Source organism: Bos indicus, chromosome 6, assembly GCF_029378745.1.
Source record: "Bos indicus isolate NIAB-ARS_2022 breed Sahiwal x Tharparkar chromosome 6, NIAB-ARS_B.indTharparkar_mat_pri_1.0, whole genome shotgun sequence".
In the NCBI taxonomy this organism is placed as follows: Eukaryota; Metazoa; Chordata; class Mammalia; order Artiodactyla; family Bovidae; genus Bos; species Bos indicus.
In genome coordinates, this window is record NC_091765.1 from 84,370,814 (window position 1) to 84,388,070 (window position 17,257).

The window sequence follows — 17,257 nt, forward strand, 5'->3', positions numbered from 1 at the left end:
CTGAATATAGAAGAATGGAGGGTATATATCAATCTATAAATGTAATTATTGATTTGGGGAAATGAGACTGCAAGATAGAACATATGTGAATAACTTAATGAGAATTGAAAATATAACTTATAAACTGCATCAGTAATATTACTGTAAATATGTTGCAACTGGGTATCCACATGGACAAAGATCAAATAGTGATATAAAAAAATGAAATTGGTTTGAGAAAGAAAGGAAATGTCTTGAATAAAAAAAGATTCTTTGACTAAAACAAACCAACATATGTGACATTTCCACTCTTTTAAAATAACTCTATGCTCTGTGGCTCCTTGTCAAGGAAGTTAACTTGACCTTAGTTTTTGAGTAAGGGTTCACACACATCATGAGCAGAGCTATTACGCGAATGAAGTTACTTTTGGGGGGATGTAAAGGCTGTCCTGTATTTCAATTTTAACAAAGTTGTTGGCATTACATTTCAGTATTTCACAATATGTCTATGATTTCTATCTTAATTAGCATGTTTATGAGATAAAATGAACATTTATAATCCTCTTTCCTTTTTTCATTCTTAAAAAATAGTTTAAATCTTTAAATGTGGTCTAAAAAAAGCATGTGGTTTTACATATAACCACTTCTGGTATGATTAAGCTTTTCATTTGGGTAATATTGTGGTAGAATGGAGGAGTGATGGAATGGGATACCTTGGCTTCTGTTCTCTCACTTTTAAGTGAGGTGGTTGAGTTCTATAAAGAGTGATTTATCAGAATCACAAATTTGCCAGATTGTAGATCCCCTTAGTCCCCTATCCCCACCCATCCATCCTATCAGACACCGACTCAGAGGGTCTGGAGTGGGGCCTTGGAATCTACAAGACGATAATGCTGCAAGTGGTCTTAAAATCATGTTTTAAGAAATAGTAGGGGAAACAGCTAACAAAAATTCCTTCCACCTACATTATTTTGTGATAGAATTTTATCTGACTTACCAGGTTTTCACTAATCTCCCGTAATTCCATAAACCGATATGGGCTGTTTTGTCTAGAATTACCGTTGCCTCGTAGATCTGAAATTTTAAAAGTGGCATGATAATACTCCATTTTCTGGTCTGTGATGAAAAGAAAAGTCATGAAATTAAGAGGTTTTGAGGAAAGATTTTGGGATCTAAGGGTCAACTATGATAGGGCCAATATGAAGTCTTGAATATATATCTGAGATTTTTTTTTTTTTCAGCAGCTTTTAGTCCAGACTTTCTTTTCTTTTTTTTTTTGGACTGGTTTTATTTATTTATTTTTTTAATTTAAATTTATTTATTTTAATTGGAGGCCAATTACTTTACAATATTGTATTGGTTTTGCCGTACATCATACTTTAGTTTAATAGTAAATACAATAAAAATAATGATTAATGCTCTATGTTAATAATAGTTGTTGTTGTTCAATCACCAAATCTAAGATTGGCATCACCTTCATTTTACAGATGAAGAAAGTGAGGCATGAGACATTGAATATCTTGCTCTGAGCTATACAACTAGTGAGTGGCTATCCAAGTTTAAACCCAGACAAGTGTAGCTCTAGAGGTGGCATATTTAATTACTATATTGCTTCTTGCTGAGGTGAAATGTATACCACCTTATACCCTACTGAAAGGAGAGGTAAATAAGTATTTTTGTAAATTTTGATTTGTAGTGGAAGAACCAGGGACACTAAGAAAGATATGAAAAGAAAGGCAAGGAAAAGATTGTCTGAGCCTGGAGGTGAGAACAGTGTGTAATAGGAATGAATCAATCAGATCTCTGCTTGTCTCTCAGGAAACGTAAGAAAACAGAGCAGTGAAGACTCCTGAGGAATGTGATAATCTTAGGAGTATGGTACTAGTGGGCAAGAAATCTACAGAGTTAAAGATAGAGAATGGAGCAACCACAGAACTACCTCTCTCCTTAGGAAGCCATGGATCTAGTTAAGAAAGGGAACCTCAGGATGGTCTGTCTCAGAGGGACATCTCTGGACTCAGTAGCAATTTTATTGGCCCCTCCAATAGCTAATCTATATGGTCCATATTATAATTGAACATTATACTCATAGTAAAGGGGCTTCTATGTGTTAAATAAACTGACCTGAGAATCTTTTGCCATTGGTGTAAACTATAGATATTATATGGGGCCCAGAACTATGTTTTTAGAAGCCCTGTAAAGTGCCTAAAAAAATCTTCACTGTTCCACCACGTCTGGGGAAGATGACAACAGATAAGTCCATTCCAGTAAAAACTAGTTGTTTTTATCACATACATCTGTGTGAGATTGACATTGTGGGCATTTATCCAAAATGTTTTGCATTCTGCAGAGTAATGAAATATAAAGAGAATTCTGAAATGAATTTTTGTGGAATTATAAATATATCAGGTAATAGAAAAATAATCCCTGAATATTCTTTTTGAAAGAGTAAATTTTTTTCTGTAAAAATAAGTAATCATATTACATCATACTTGTAGTTTATTAGTTGCTTCAAAATTCATTATCTCATTGGACATGTATTTTTTTTCCTCTAGAAATGCTAATAGAAAATGCTGAGTAAAAAAGCCAATTTTAATCAATAATTCATCAAAAATTTTCACTTGCATATACATGAATGATTAGAGTTTATTATGATTATTGGTAAATTTTAAACAATTAATATTTTGATCTTTTGTGTAGACTCTCAAAAGAATACTAGATTGTGACCTCCAAGGAGGGTGAGAAATTTATCTACTTTGCTTAATGCTATTTCTTGGTGCCCTGAAAAATACTTGGACATACTAGACAATAGGTGATGAAATGATTGAACAAATTAAACAATTCAAAATGTGGACATTTACTAGGGAAAGTACATTATTTTTGGATAGAATTAAATTTACATATGTAAAAACAAAGCTTTACAGAAAAAATGAATCAAACTGAGCGAAATCCATAATTTTACCTACCAGAGACAAGGAAGTGAACCAGAAGACCGATAGCCACAGCCACCACTGTCAGTAACAATACAATGAGAAGGGCAATCATCCATGGTTTCAAACCTCTGCTTCCAGTATCAAATACTGCCACTCTGCAAAAAGGAAAACTCACCAGTTACTCTCATGTTGCAATGGTTACAGGCTTTCTGGTTGTCCTTGGATAAGCATATATTGCTTTAGCCTACCTGACCTGCCTCTTGAGAAATTTGTATGCAGGTCAGGAAGCAACAGTTAGAACAAGACATGGAACAACAGATTGGTTCCACATAGGAAAAGGAGTACGTCAAGGCTGTATATTGTCACCCTGCTTATTTAACTTATATGCATAGTACATCATGAGAAACACTGGGCTGGAAAAAGCACAAGCTGGAATCAAGATTGCTGGGAGAAATATCAATAACCTCAGATATGCAGATGACACCATCCTTATGGCAGAAAGTGAAGAGGAACTAAAAGCCTCTTGATGAAGGTGAAAGAGGAGAGTGAAAAAGTTGGCTTAAAACTCAGCATTCAGAAAACGAAGATCATGGCATCTGGTCCCATCACTTCATGGGAAATAGATGGGGAAACAGTGGAAACAGTGTCAGACTTAATTTTGGGGGGCTCCAAAATCACTGCAGATGGTGACTGCAGCCATGAAATTAAAAGACACTTACTCCTTGGAAGAAAAGTTATGACCAACCTAGATAGCATATTGAAAAGCAGAGACATGACTTTGCCAACAAAGGTCTCTCTAGTCAAGGGTATGGTTTTTCCAGTGGTCACATATGGATGTGAGAGTTGGACTGTGAAGAAAGCTAAGTGCCAAAGAATTGATGCTTTTGAACTGTGGTGTTGGAGAAGACTCTTGAGAGTCCCTTGGACTGCAAGGAGATCCAACCAGTCCATTCTGAAGGAGATCAGCCCTGGGATTCCTTTGGAGGGAATGATGCTGAAGCTGTAACTCCAATACTTTGGCCACCTCATGCAAAGAGTTGACTCATTGGAAAAGACTCGGATGCTGGGAGGGATTGGGGGCAGGAGGAGAAGGGGTTGACAGAGGATGAGATGGCTGGATGGCATCATTGACTCGATGGACGTGAGTCTGAGTGAACTCCGGGAGTTGGTGATGAACAGGGAGGTCTGGCGTGCTGTGATTCATGAGGTTGCAAAGAGTTGGACATGACTGAGCGACTGAACTGACTGACCGCAGCAAGAAGACAGTTGTCTTGAATTTATGTCAAGGTTGGTGTTTCCCAGGTTGTGATAGTGGTAAAGAATCTGTCTGCTAATGCAGGAGATGTAAGAGAGGTGGGTTTGATTCCTGGGTCAGAAAGATACCCTAGAGCAGGAAATGGCAACCCACTCCAGTATTCTTGCCTGGAAAATTCCATGGACAGAGGAGCCTGGTGGGCTACAGTCCATAGGGCCATAAAGAGTTGGACACGACTGAGTGACTGAGCACTTTTCAAGGTCACATTGACATTAAGGGAGGTATTAAGAAGATCAGGATCTGAGAATCCATGCTAGTGCTCCTAGCTTCTATTTCTAGGGGCACTGGATGGATTGCTGTGGTGGCCAGTCTTAGCATGTGGTACAAACTAGTACCTGTGCTTGAGAAAGAACTATTCCTTCTTTCTCCAATAGTCTTTTTAAAAATCTCTTTATCTATCTATAGTTTTAAAGTTTACAAAGTGATTTCAAATCTATTGTTTTATCTTTTTTATCCTTCATGTTTAACTATTATAAAAATTTTCAGATACAGAAATTTAGAAAAAATATTATACTAGAACATCCCTATATTCATCACATCGTTTTATCAGTTGTTAACATTTTGCTATAATGGCTTTACTCATTTTTTTCTTCTGTATTTTAATGTAAAATAGGAAACCATGATTTTTTACCAAATCCATCGTCAGGTTTCCTTTTTTGTCCCTATTATATTTAGAAATGTTTTGTACAAATCAAGGACCTCATAGTAGCATGGTTGTTATGTCCTTTAAGTCTTTTTTAATATTTGAGTATTGATCAGTTTTTAATTTTTAATGACATTGACTTGTTGAAGAGATCAAGCCAATTTTCCTTTAGAATGACCAGCTTCTGAACTTGTATGAATGTTTTCGTGTGATCTCTGATCTCATTTAATTTGTCATTTCTTATGAATTTAAATTTAGATCTAAAATACTTGATTAGATTTAAATTCATTTGGCAAAATATTTCAAAAGTGATACTGTGTATTTTATATTGCATCACCTCTGGATTAGAGGAAATTACCACAGTTTAGGAGGAAAAAAGTAAACCTTTGCTATTCCTCTAGATATGCTCAAGAATAGTGCTAATCACATTGTATTAATTTTATTTTCATGTATATTAATCTATACTTACCTGTGAACTCCTAAATGTATTGGGCTTCCTTGGTGGCTCGGATGGTAAAGAATCTGCCTGCCTGCGATCCAAAAGTCTACAAGCATTAAACGCTGGAAAGGGTGTGGAGAAAAGGGAACCCTCTTACACTGTTGGTGGGAATGCAAACTAGTATAGCCACTATGGAGAACAGTGTGGAGATTCCTTAAAAAACTGGAAATAGAACTGCCTTATGATCCAGCAATCCCACTGCTGGGCATACACACTGAGGAAACCAGAAGGGAAAGAGACACGTGCACCCCAGTGTTCATCTCAGCACTGTTTATAATAGCCAGTACATGGAAGCAACCTAGATGTCCATCAGCAGATGAATGGATAAGAAAGCAGTGGTACATATACACAATGGAGTATTACTCAGCCATTAAAAAGAATACATTTGAATCAGTTCTAATGAGGTGGATGAAACTGGAGCCTATTATACAGAGTGAACTAAGCCAGAGAGAAAAATACCAATACAGTATACTAATGCATATATATGGAATTTAGAAAGATGCTAACAATAACCCTGTATACGAGACAGCAAAAGAGACACAGATGTATAGAACAGTCTTTTGGACTCTGTGGGAGAGGGAGAGGGTGGGATGATTTGGGAGAATGGCATTGAAACATGTATAATATCACATATGAAATGAGTCACCAGTCCAGGTTCGATGCACGATACTGGATGCTTGGGGCTGGTGCACTGGGACGACCCAGAGGGATGGTAGGGGAAGGGAGGAGAGAGGGGGGTTCAGGATGGGAAACACGTGTATACCTGTGGCAGATTCATGTTGATATATGGCAAAACCAATACAATATTGTAAAGTTAAAAAATAAAATAAAATATATTAAAAAAAAAAAGAAAAGAATTTGCCTGCAATGCAGGAAACCCAGGTTTGATCCCTGGGTGGGGAAGATCTCCTGGAGAAGGGAATGACTATCCACTCCAATATTCTTGCCTGGGGAATTCCATGGACAGAGGAGTCTGGTGGGCTACAGTCAGTGGGGCTGCAGAGTCAGATACACTTTCTGTGTGTTAGTTGCAGAGTAGCTAACACTTTCCTCAATGAGTTAAACTAGTCTTATTCATTTTTTTTTATTATTAAGATCTAATAACATATCTAGTACAAAGTGAAAATTTTATAAATCCATGAGAATCAGGCAGGTATTACATCAGCCTTACATATGAATTAAGTGAGGCTGAGAGAGAGAATATGGTATTTGTTAGAGTCAAGAGTCTTGAAAGGACATGTAACTCATTTTCTAGTGTTCCTTCTCTGCCATTTGCCATTGTAGTCAATTTATCCCTTTCATTAGAATTTATCGTTTGTGTGTGTGTGTGTTGATAACCTAAATTCTTTGGGGGCAGAAGCTATTTTTCATGTTTTACAAAATTTAGTGCATTGATTTACTCTAAGTAGTAGATGTTGTTTAATCACTAAGCCATATCCAACTCTTTGCAACCCCATGGACTGTGTCCAGCCAGCTCCTCTGTCCTTGGGATTTTCCAGGCAAGAATACTGGAGTGGGTTGCCATTTCCTTCTTCAGGGGATCTTCCCAACCTAGCGATCAAACTCGAGTCTCCAGCATTGCAAGCAGACTCTTTACCATTGAGCCACCAAGGAAGGCCACTCTAATAGACTTTTAAACAAATATTAATTGATTTACAGGAAGTCTTTTAAAATATTTTCATATATAAATGCCAGCTTTATACAAACTATTTGGATCTAAATAGTTAAGGTGATAGTTTGGGCATAAAAATTACATTTAGCCAATAAACCTAGTAGAATTTGAGAGACCTGAATTCTGTTGGTTATGGAAAATACTGACAATGCACATTTGACTGATTAAAAAGAATCTAGACAATTCTCTGTGGAAAGCTCTTTCCACAAGAGCTAAGATGCCAGAACATAAAAGCAACAGATAGAAGCTTCATGGGATATTAAATTACTTAGCCTCTTAATTGACTTAAAATCTAAATTCAGAAATGAAGGATAAAATCTAAATTCAGAAATGAAGGATGAACTTATAGACTATTTAGTACAATGCAGCACATTTTCCAGTTAAGGAAGCTGAGGCCTACAGATGATTAAGTGACTTCTTCAATATAGAAGAACTAGCAATCATCTCAAACTCATGTCTTCTAACTTCAGGGACACTATTTTTTTCTCATTGCCAGAGTAACAACCCCCCCCCCCCCCCACCATGCTGATTACATTTAATGCTTAACTAGATTATTATTATATATGTAATCATATCAGACTTCCCCAGTGGATCAGATGGTAAAGAATCTGCCTGCAATGCAGGAGACCCAGGTTTGATCCCCGAATGGGGAAGATCCCCTGGAGAAGGTGACAAAGAGTCAGTTCATTCTTCATTTATGATCATATATGATCATTTATTTTCCTAGAGAATCTTATCAGTGTATCTTCATTCAAGATTAAAAATAGGCCAAAGAGAAAGGCTAGATCTCAAGGAGATTCACAAACTTTCAAGTTTATCTTCCCATCATGACATAGTTCCTCTGAGTAGTACAAATGGAGAAAGTAGACACAGCAAGATCGCATCCCTGCCATCAAGAGTTATGCAGACTCACACTATTACAGACTATGAGACAGTAGGCAGGAAAATGTTCAACACTCATTGACATGCTTCTTCAAGTGCCCTGGCAGTCACGTCCACAAGTCCCGTACAAGGAGCTGTGAACACTGAGGGGCAAATGGTAGCCAACATACAGGGGTGATACATTATCATCTAGAGCGTGTCTCCTTTTTCAGAAAACCTTTGGGCTATATATTAGGTGCACAATGCCAAACTGCAAAAGTTGCAGGATTCATAGGTTAAAGCCATAGCTACTTAATCCTATATGAATAAACTTCAACTCAATATCGACTTTGATGAATATGAACAAGAAATGCATGAAAGCAAATATACATCATCAACCACCCATTATGAAGAGGTTCTGCTAGTGGTTTGCATGATATCATTTCAGATTTGAAAAGAAATATATTTCATAAAGCCTTTTGGAATCTAGCCTGTTTGTAAGTAGAGATGCTTAAGCATGTTTTTTTACCTGCACCCATTAAACAAACACTGGTGTATTAATTTTCTGTTGCTGTAACAATTACCGTAAAGTTAGCAACTTAAAACAACAGTCACTTATTCACTCACAGTTCAGTACATGGCATGGCTGAGTTCTCTGCTCAGGATCTCATGAAGGTGAAATCAAGCTGTTGTTTGGTACTGCAGTCTCATCTAACATTTGTGACCCTCCTCCAAGCTCACTTAGGTTTTAGGCAGAGCTCAGTTCCTTGACACTGAACCAGGATTCCTATTCCCTTGCTGACTGTATAGTCAGAGGCCTCTCTTGGCTCCTAGAGGTTACCCACGTTTTTGTCATGTAGCCCGCTCCATCTTCAAAGCCAGCTATGGGGAATCTTCCTCCCATCAAATCTCTTACATTCTGAATCTTTCTCTAGGTAGAGTCTTGTTCTTTTCAAAGGTGTCATCTGATTAGGTTAGGTTTACTAATTGTCATCTCTCCATTTAAAAGTCAACTGATTGGGAATTCCCTGGTGGTCCAGTGGTTAAGAATTCACCTTGCAATGCAAGGAATGTGGGTGCAATCCCTGGCTGGAAGACTAAGATCCCACATACCACAAAGCAACTAGGACTGTGTGTCTCAACTACTGAACTGGTGTGCTCTGGAGCACACATGCGACAACCAGAGAGTCCATCCACTGCAAAGGAAAAATCCTGAATGACGCTATGAAAATCCTGCATGCCACAACCACCTAAGACCAGATGCAGTCAAATAAATATTACCAAAAAAAAAAGTGATTTAAGATCTTCCTTATATCTACAAAATCCTCTCACAACAGCACCTAGGTTAGTGTTTAAATGTGAAAGAATGCATACACAGACATATGGGAATCTTGGAGGATCTTAGAATTTTTTTTTTGCAATGGAAAATGTAACTTTCATAAAAAGGGGCAGAAATCTGTAGCCTTAGTGAGATATAAAATATTCTGTAATTTTTGTGGAGTTGGGAGAAGACTATTAAAAGGGAATTCTATTTTAATGATACAATTATAAGACTATTTTATTCAAGTAACAACTTGGGAGAATACAAAGTGAACTCTAATAAAGTAGGAAAAGAGCTGAAAGTAATCCCTAGTCATGACCTAATTAGCACGTTGCATTCCTTTAAAGAAAGCACAAGTACAGAAGACATTTATTTAGACTAATGTAACCTATAATCTGTGTGAAATCCAGTTTATCCATTACCTTCATTAAGTTTGATTATTCATTGTTTAAAAGAGTTTATTTATGGTATGATTTTTCCAAAGATGTTATCAATAAAAACATGGTGATAATATGAATAATTTTGTAACTTTGCTTTCTGCAAATCTGAAGACTGAAGGATATACACCTTGAAGAATATACAAAGCAGAGTGAATTGTTAATGATCAGAGTTGGGATGTTCATTTTCTCAGTAACCAAACTCTAAGCTGATGACTTTTAAATATGTGAGTTCAAAGTTGACTTGAGTTAGCAAAAGACATCATGGATCCCCTCCTCCATTAAGATCCTCCTCAAGGAAATGGCAACCCACTCCAGTATTCTTGCCAGGAAAATCCCATGGATGGTGGAACCTGGTAGGCTACAGTCCATGGGGTCGCAAAGAGTCGGACACAACTGAGCAACTTCACTTTCACTTTTCCCTTCCTAAAAAGACCTCCCCTGAAGGCAGTCACTTTGGTTTACTCCATAGTCAACTACATGCCCTTTGTCATTTTATCTACAAGCTCTAAATCTTTACTTTTTAGCATTAGTTTTCTGCTTTCTTGTAGTTGCATGTTATCATTATAAAAGTCTAGATACATGTGATCATTATACAAGTGCCAATTTACAGGCAGGTAATATTCCCATGGACAGAGGGGCCTGGTGGGCTGCTGTCCATAGGGTCGCACAGAGTCGGACACGACTGAAGCGACTTAGCATGCATGCATGCATTGGAGAAGGAAATGGCAACCCACCCCAGTGTTCTTGCCTGGAGAATCCCATGGACAGAAGAGCCTGGTGGGCTGCTGTCTATGGAGTCGCACAGAGTCGGGCATGACTGAATCGACTTAGCAGCAGCAGCAGCAGCAGCAATATTCCCATAAATCTTCATAGAGACAATTTTCTGAGGTTTAAGATACACTAAATGATTTGAAAAGGTTTATTATTGCTAACCTTTTGATTATTGGTTAGCTTCCCAGGCCAAACTATAGTCTACTTAACTCATAACATAATTGTCAAAGGTGCTAAATGCATTGAATTCCTGGGAGCCAATTAGTATAGAAAACTTTGCTCTTCTTTTCATAGCCTGGCACCCATCCCTGGAGGAACATTCTTATAAACCAAAGTGCCAAACTCTCCTTCCATCAATAAAAATCACCATTCCCTTTGAGCAGCTGAACTCAGTCATTTGTTACAGAAAAGCAACCCTTCATGGTGACCGAATAGGCCCTGATATGTGAGTATCTGTCTGGTACTCTGTGACTATTTTAGAATGACACTTAGTACTAAAGGTGATAAGATCAAGCACTACTATTTGGCAACTGCTGTCTTCATAGAAAGTGTTGATTTTATCCTCCAAATGCTCTTGTTAGTAGAATTATTTATCTTCATTTTATAGGTGAACGGTTTGCTCAACTCATGCAGCCAGTTGCAGAGATAGTACCTACCTCTGGCCCAACTTTTTGGGGAGGAGTCTGACAAGAATGTTTGGAGGATAAAATCAACACTTTCTATGAAGTGTTGTGAAGTTTTTATAAAGTGAAGGCAGAGGGTGTTTTACTGGTCAGAGGAACGACCCATCTCCTTTGTGGTCAAGCCTTGAATTTGTTTTTGCTTGCACATCTTCTTCCTTTCTACTGACTTTAAATGCTTGTGAACTCTCAGAGTATAGTGGGTATAGAACTCTCAAACTATACTATAGTATAGTATTGGTTTTTCTTTCTCTAGACAGTAGCAGAGGTCATCTAGAGGGGAGGAAGAGGAATGAAAGAAGGCTGTAAAAGCAGGTATGTATGAGGAGAATTAATAATCACATTTGGGCTTATCTGGGCTCAGATGCTAAAGAATCTGTCTGTAATGCTTGAGACCTGGATTTGATCCCTGAGTCAGAAAGATCCTCTGGAGAAAGGAATGGCTGCACACTCCAGTATTCTTGCCTAACAAATCCCATGGACAGAGGAGCCTGGCAGGCTACAGTCCATGAGGTTGCAAAAGAGTCAGACATGACTTAGAGACTAAACAACAACAACAGATGTATTTACACCAATGTGCTATTCCACGCCTCCAGTACTCTTGCCTGGAAAATCGCATGAACGGAGGAGCCTGGGAGGCTGCAGTCCACGGGGTTGCTAAGAGTTGGACATGACTGAGCGACTTCACTTTCACTTTTCACTTTCCTGCATTGAAGAAGGAAATGGCAACCCACTCCAGTGTTCTTGCCTGGAGAATCCCAGGGACGGAGGAGCCTGGTGAGCTGCCGTCTCTGGAGTCGCACAGAGTTGGACACGACTGAAGTGACTTAGCAGCAGCAGCAGCAGCAGCTACTCCATGCAATGCTTCATTGTCAGAAGGTTAACAACAAAAGAAGAAACAAAGAAAACTTCTAATATTCCTTCTGTATTTAATTTTCAGCTATGAATGAAGTGAGGGTTGTGACAAAGAAGGAGGGGCAAAATTGAATAAAACATCACTGTGATTTCAGACCAAAGAAGATTGTCTATAGAAAATAATGAAGAGATTCAAGCTGAACTGAATTCAGGTGACTCAGAAAAAGAAAATAGAACATCAGAAGAGACAAGACCCTACTTCTTCACCTATTTGGGGAAATACCTTCCCCTGGGTCCAAAAAAAAAAAAAAAAAAAAATGATCGCACTGACCAAAAAGGAACAAAACTGAACATTTGAGTCTGGAAGAAGAAAATGTGAACTAAAGGGGGTTAAGAACACCTTTCCTGGAATCGCTATGGATGTAATCATCCTCTTGGAGGGATCCTCCCACCCCTGCCTCTTCCTGGCATAGATAGTTACTCACTGCTTATCATATCTTCCTGCTGGGCTGGATTTGCTCTGAATCCTGGCAGCTCTGTCTTTCCTCTACCATCTACCCAGCCCTAATGAGTCCCTTCTAGATTTCCCTGTCCTGTTTCAGTAAGGGGGATTTCTCTAGCGTTAATCTGAGAAATGACTGGGATTTTTTTTTTTTTTTAAATGACTGGCATTTAATTCTCTCAACCTTCATATATAAGCAAAACAGGGAGTTTTATTGTGGTAGTTTAGCACAAAGTCTAAATAAATGGCGTTGAATTTAGATTTCAGATTAGAGGTAGAACAGAGTCACATGTTTTCATTAACGCAACATGATTGAACCCACATGTACTGGCTCCACATTGTTCAAATCCCAACTCTTCTACTCATTAGCCTGTGATGTAGGGCTAGTCACTTTTTCCTCTATAAAATAGAGATAATAATACTGCTTGATCAAAGAATTGTTGTGATAATTAAATGAGCTAATATAATGTAGTGCATATGCAGCACCTAGCAAGCACTATGAATTTGCTAAAATCTAACAAGACAGTAAAATTTAATTGATAATTTATACAAATTTAGTGATCAGTAAGTAACATGGAAATTTTAGCCTGTTATTTTGACTTTAACTCTGAAGATACAGTTTTTGAGTATATTAGAGAAAGTGAAGTGAAGTCACTCAGTTGTGTCCGACTCTTTGTAACCCCCATGGACTGTAGCCCACCAGGCTCCTCAGTCCATGGAATTTTCCAGGCAAGAGTACTGGAGTGGGTTGCTATTTCCTTCTCCAGGGGATCTTCCCAACGCAGGGATCAAACCTAGGTCTCCCGCACTGAGGACAGGCGCTTTACCCTCTGAGCCACTAAGGAAGCCCAATATTAGAGAAAGAACTTGGCAAATTAACAAGCTGATTAAAATGAGTGTTCAAAATTAAATTAAAGTGTAAAACATGAATGCTTGCAAAGACTTTTCCAGGACTTTTTCTCTAAATGAGGATAATGACAAGGAGAAATCTAAGTTTTGCATTTATGAAGTGGTAGGAAGAGAGAAAGTCGCTCAGTCATGTCCAATCTTTGGGGTCCCATGGACTATACAGTCCATGGAATTTTCCAGGCCAGAATACTGGAGTGGGTAGCCTTTCCCTTTTCAGGGGATCTTCCCAATCCAGGGATCTAACATAGATCTCCTACACTGCATGCAGATCCTTTACCAGCTGAGCTACAAGGGAAGCCCAAGAATACTGGAGTGGGTAGCCTACCCTTCTCCAGCAGATCTTCCCAAACCAGGAACTGAACCGGGGTCTCCTTCATTTCAGGTGGATTCTTTATCAACTGAGCTGTGAGGGAAGCCCAGGAAGAGAGAGATGCCAGTTGTTTGGGTAAAGGACAGAAATCTCAGATGAAGAAGTCATTTGATATTTTATCTTTTATAAGAGAAATAATTGAGATTTTAAGTGACTGCATCACCCAACTAATAAATTTATAGGAAAGAGTAGGGGTAAGGATATCGCTAAAAGCAAATGCAAGTGGATATTCATTGCAAAGTTGGAACACTAAGGACTATCTCTGAAAGGTCAAGAAGAAGGTCACAAAACCCCCAGAAAAAAGTCCAAGATTTAACAGACAGAAACAGCGATGATATGAATCAAGTATGCTTTGACACAGTTTCCACATTGAGTTTCTTGTTAGTAGAGAAGTAAGGATGGTCAGCACGACTCTACAGCGTATTGTAGAATTTGTGTAGGTGAGACATAGGGCGTCATAGTAATTATTAAGCATTTGCTTTGCCTCAATCTTTAAGCCTGACTGGCCAACTCCTGCAATTCCTCCAAATCCTGGATTAATGTTCCTTGAGTTTATCTTAAAGAAACCATAAAAATTCAGTGTTTCTCACTGTTCTCTTTGTCATGGAGGTTCTAAATAATAGCACAGATTCCCCATATTACTCTTATAATTTACTTCCCTTAAGCTGAAAACATTCCTCTAAACACGTATGCATTAAAAAAGAGGATTTTTGGTGTTTATAATCATGAAACTTGATATTTTTAAAAGAATACTTTGGAAAATGTGAAATAGGAAAGGTTGGAACTACTGCTTTACAATATCATGATTTCTATAGGCATGGAATATACATTTTCAAATTCAAAGAATTTTAATAAGCAAAACACTAATGCTAGACATTTGCATTTGTTTATTCATTAATTTGTTCAACAAATATTTGTGGAGTGCCAATTTTGTGTGAAGCATTGTAGACCCCATCTAAGGATCTCAGAGACCCTCTGACAGCTACTATTTGCTCACTAAAGAACTGATCTAAATGTGTATTTTATTAGTGAGGAAGGAAACCCAGTGAAATTCACTGGGCTTAGCGGCTGATCTTGTGTCAAGCTCTCATCTTTGAAATTCACCAGGTGGAATCCTTGCCACCTAGAGAGGCTGCAAGAGTCCAGGAAGACCAGACTTAAGGATTTGTGGGTTGCAGTGCTCTGATTCTGGTATCATAGCCCTTAACATCTGTTTTCCTCAGATTCCTCATTTTAAAATGGTAGTTGATTTCTGTTCTGCTGATTTTACAAGGTTGTCCTGACTATTATGAAATATAGTCACATGCATATAAATGAAATAATATATGTAAAAATGTTTTGGAAATGGCATACATATAAGCAATGGTGAAATATTATTGTCATCATGGATGTTTAAAACCACTATTTTAATTTTATCAAAGGTTATGCCAGTAAGCAAACCTTACTATGAATAAAAACCTTGAAATCATTTAGTTTTCTTTTATCTTTAATATTTAATAGGAAAAATTTTAGAGAGTAAACATATTTTCCCCAAACTTAATTCATCTTCTTTCTCTCATCAAGAAGTCCTAACATTTCCAGATAAAGGTAAGTGTCTTGGCAGCTTTTGACCTCCCAATCTGCATTAGTTCCCAGTGTCTGACTATAAGGTGCAAGAAAAAGCAGGTGAAGGTAAAGTGTTACAGAAGATAAGTTTAATCAGATTGCTGAAAGGAGGCTTTTCTTAAATCAGATTAACACCTTCTTCCATCCCCTCCAAAATCAGAAGCAATCAGGACACAACTTAATATACTTTTTCATTAACTTCTTCTAAAATCCCAACTATTGAATTTGGCAACATGAAATAAAGCTAATAATGATTTTAATACAAAAATATTCATTTTAACTATAAAGAATAATTAATCCAGCTGCTATAATAATTTCTGAAATCTTACAACATCCAGTGCAGAGTGAATCCTCTGAGGACACCTCAAGGCAGTCCTCCGGATACACCTAGAATCTAGCCATTGACAGAGAGTAGACAAACAAGCCATTACTAAACAAAACTGAACTTACCGATACATTATCTGTAGGAGGAAGAATATGATCTCAAGGTGTGCACCCACTCAATCTGACCTTCTAATCAACTATATGACATCTCTAGATATATTAGAGGTCTAAGGCTGGAAGAAATAAGGAAACGAATTACAAGCACTTGAAATGAAACTAGTTTGACAAGTCTGAACAGAGAAGCCTCAACCCATAGAACAGCTTGAAGAAAAGAGCCCAGAGAGAGCACAGTCCCAACAAGAAAGCAATATTTCTTTCTTTCTTTTTTTTTTGATATTGACTAATTTTATTAAGGGAGAAGAAACTGGTTACAGGGATTTGCATGAGAAATACCTTAGGAATGCACTAGGATTAAGAGTTTAAAGAAGATTATTGGTAAGTATACAAATATCTTAAAGAAACCTTCACATAAAAAGCTCTCAATAAAAACAATCAGCTATTCTTAAAGCCTAGATTTATAATATGACTCAGGAAATGCTGTTAAATTTTTGTTGAACAAAAAATTGCCTCCTTCCGTATGCTGGGGCTTCCCTGATAGCTCAGTTGGTAAAGAATCCACCTGCACTGTAGGAGACCATGGTTTGATTCCTGGGTCAGAAAGATCCACTGGAGAAGGGATAGGCTACCCACTTCAGAATTCTCAGGCTTCTCTTGTGGCTCAGTTGGTAAAGAATTGGCCTGCAATGTGGGAGACTTGGATTCAGTCCCTGGGTTGGGAAGATCTCCTGCAGAAAAGAAAGGCTACCCACTCCAGTATTCTGGCCTGGAGAATTCCATGGACTGTATAGTCCTTGGGGTTGCAAAGAGTTGGGCACGACTGAGTGACTTTCACTTCACTTCACTTTCATATGCTGCCAACTTCTCTCTCACTTATAACCTTAGATAAATCCAACTTTTTATGATTCTACACCTGTAACTTATGCAGATATACAAACCTGTAGAAAAACACACAAACTGATAGATCCAATTTTAAATTTCTGTCATCCTAAAGTGGCTCCTAGTGCTGCAGGTAGTCAATTTATAGTTCACAGCCTTTCCTTTTCTCACACTCCTGAACAGCAATTTTTCACCTCTCTTCTTTACTCAAATCCCTTCACTTCTCACTATTAGCTGATGACTTTGCTTCCTACATGATTATGTTAGGTTGCAGAAGCTGCTGTCACAAATTACAACAAACACAAAAATTTAATCTCTCACAGTTCAGGAGACAGAAGTCTGAAATTAAGGTGTCATCAGAGCTGCACTCCCTCCAAAGGTTAAGGGAGCCCTTCCTTGCCTCCTCTAGTCCTGGTGGCTCCAGGAATTCCTTGGCTTGTATCTAAAAATCTCCAATCTCTGTTTTAGTCTTGACATGGATTTCTTTGTTCTCTTTGTGCTCCCTCCTTTCCTGTCTCTCTTTTTTAATGTGATAAAATATACAGATCACAAAATTTACCATTTTATTTATTTTATTAAAGA

General features: G+C 37.9%; 1 protein-coding gene across 3 annotated transcripts in view; it reads right to left on the reverse strand.

Moving 5' to 3' along the window:
- Window positions 1-16,031, reverse strand: part of TMPRSS11A (transmembrane serine protease 11A) — a 67,101-nt gene extending 51,070 nt beyond the window's left edge. Inside the window, exons 1-3 of one of the 3 annotated variants that reach the window (XM_070791541.1) lie at window positions 15,806-16,031; window positions 2,946-3,067; window positions 977-1,053 (exon numbers count right to left, since the gene is read on the reverse strand). In XM_070791541.1, the coding sequence (XP_070647642.1) occupies window positions 977-1,053; window positions 2,946-3,067; window positions 15,806-15,813 (207 nt within the window). In that variant the 5' untranslated portion in view covers window positions 15,814-16,031. Of the gene's footprint in view, window positions 1-976; window positions 1,096-2,945; window positions 3,068-15,805 lie in introns of all 3 variants that reach the window. The other 2 variants (XM_070791539.1, XM_070791540.1) reach the window with 2 other exon arrangements.
- Window positions 16,032-17,257: the final 1,226 nt, after the last annotated feature.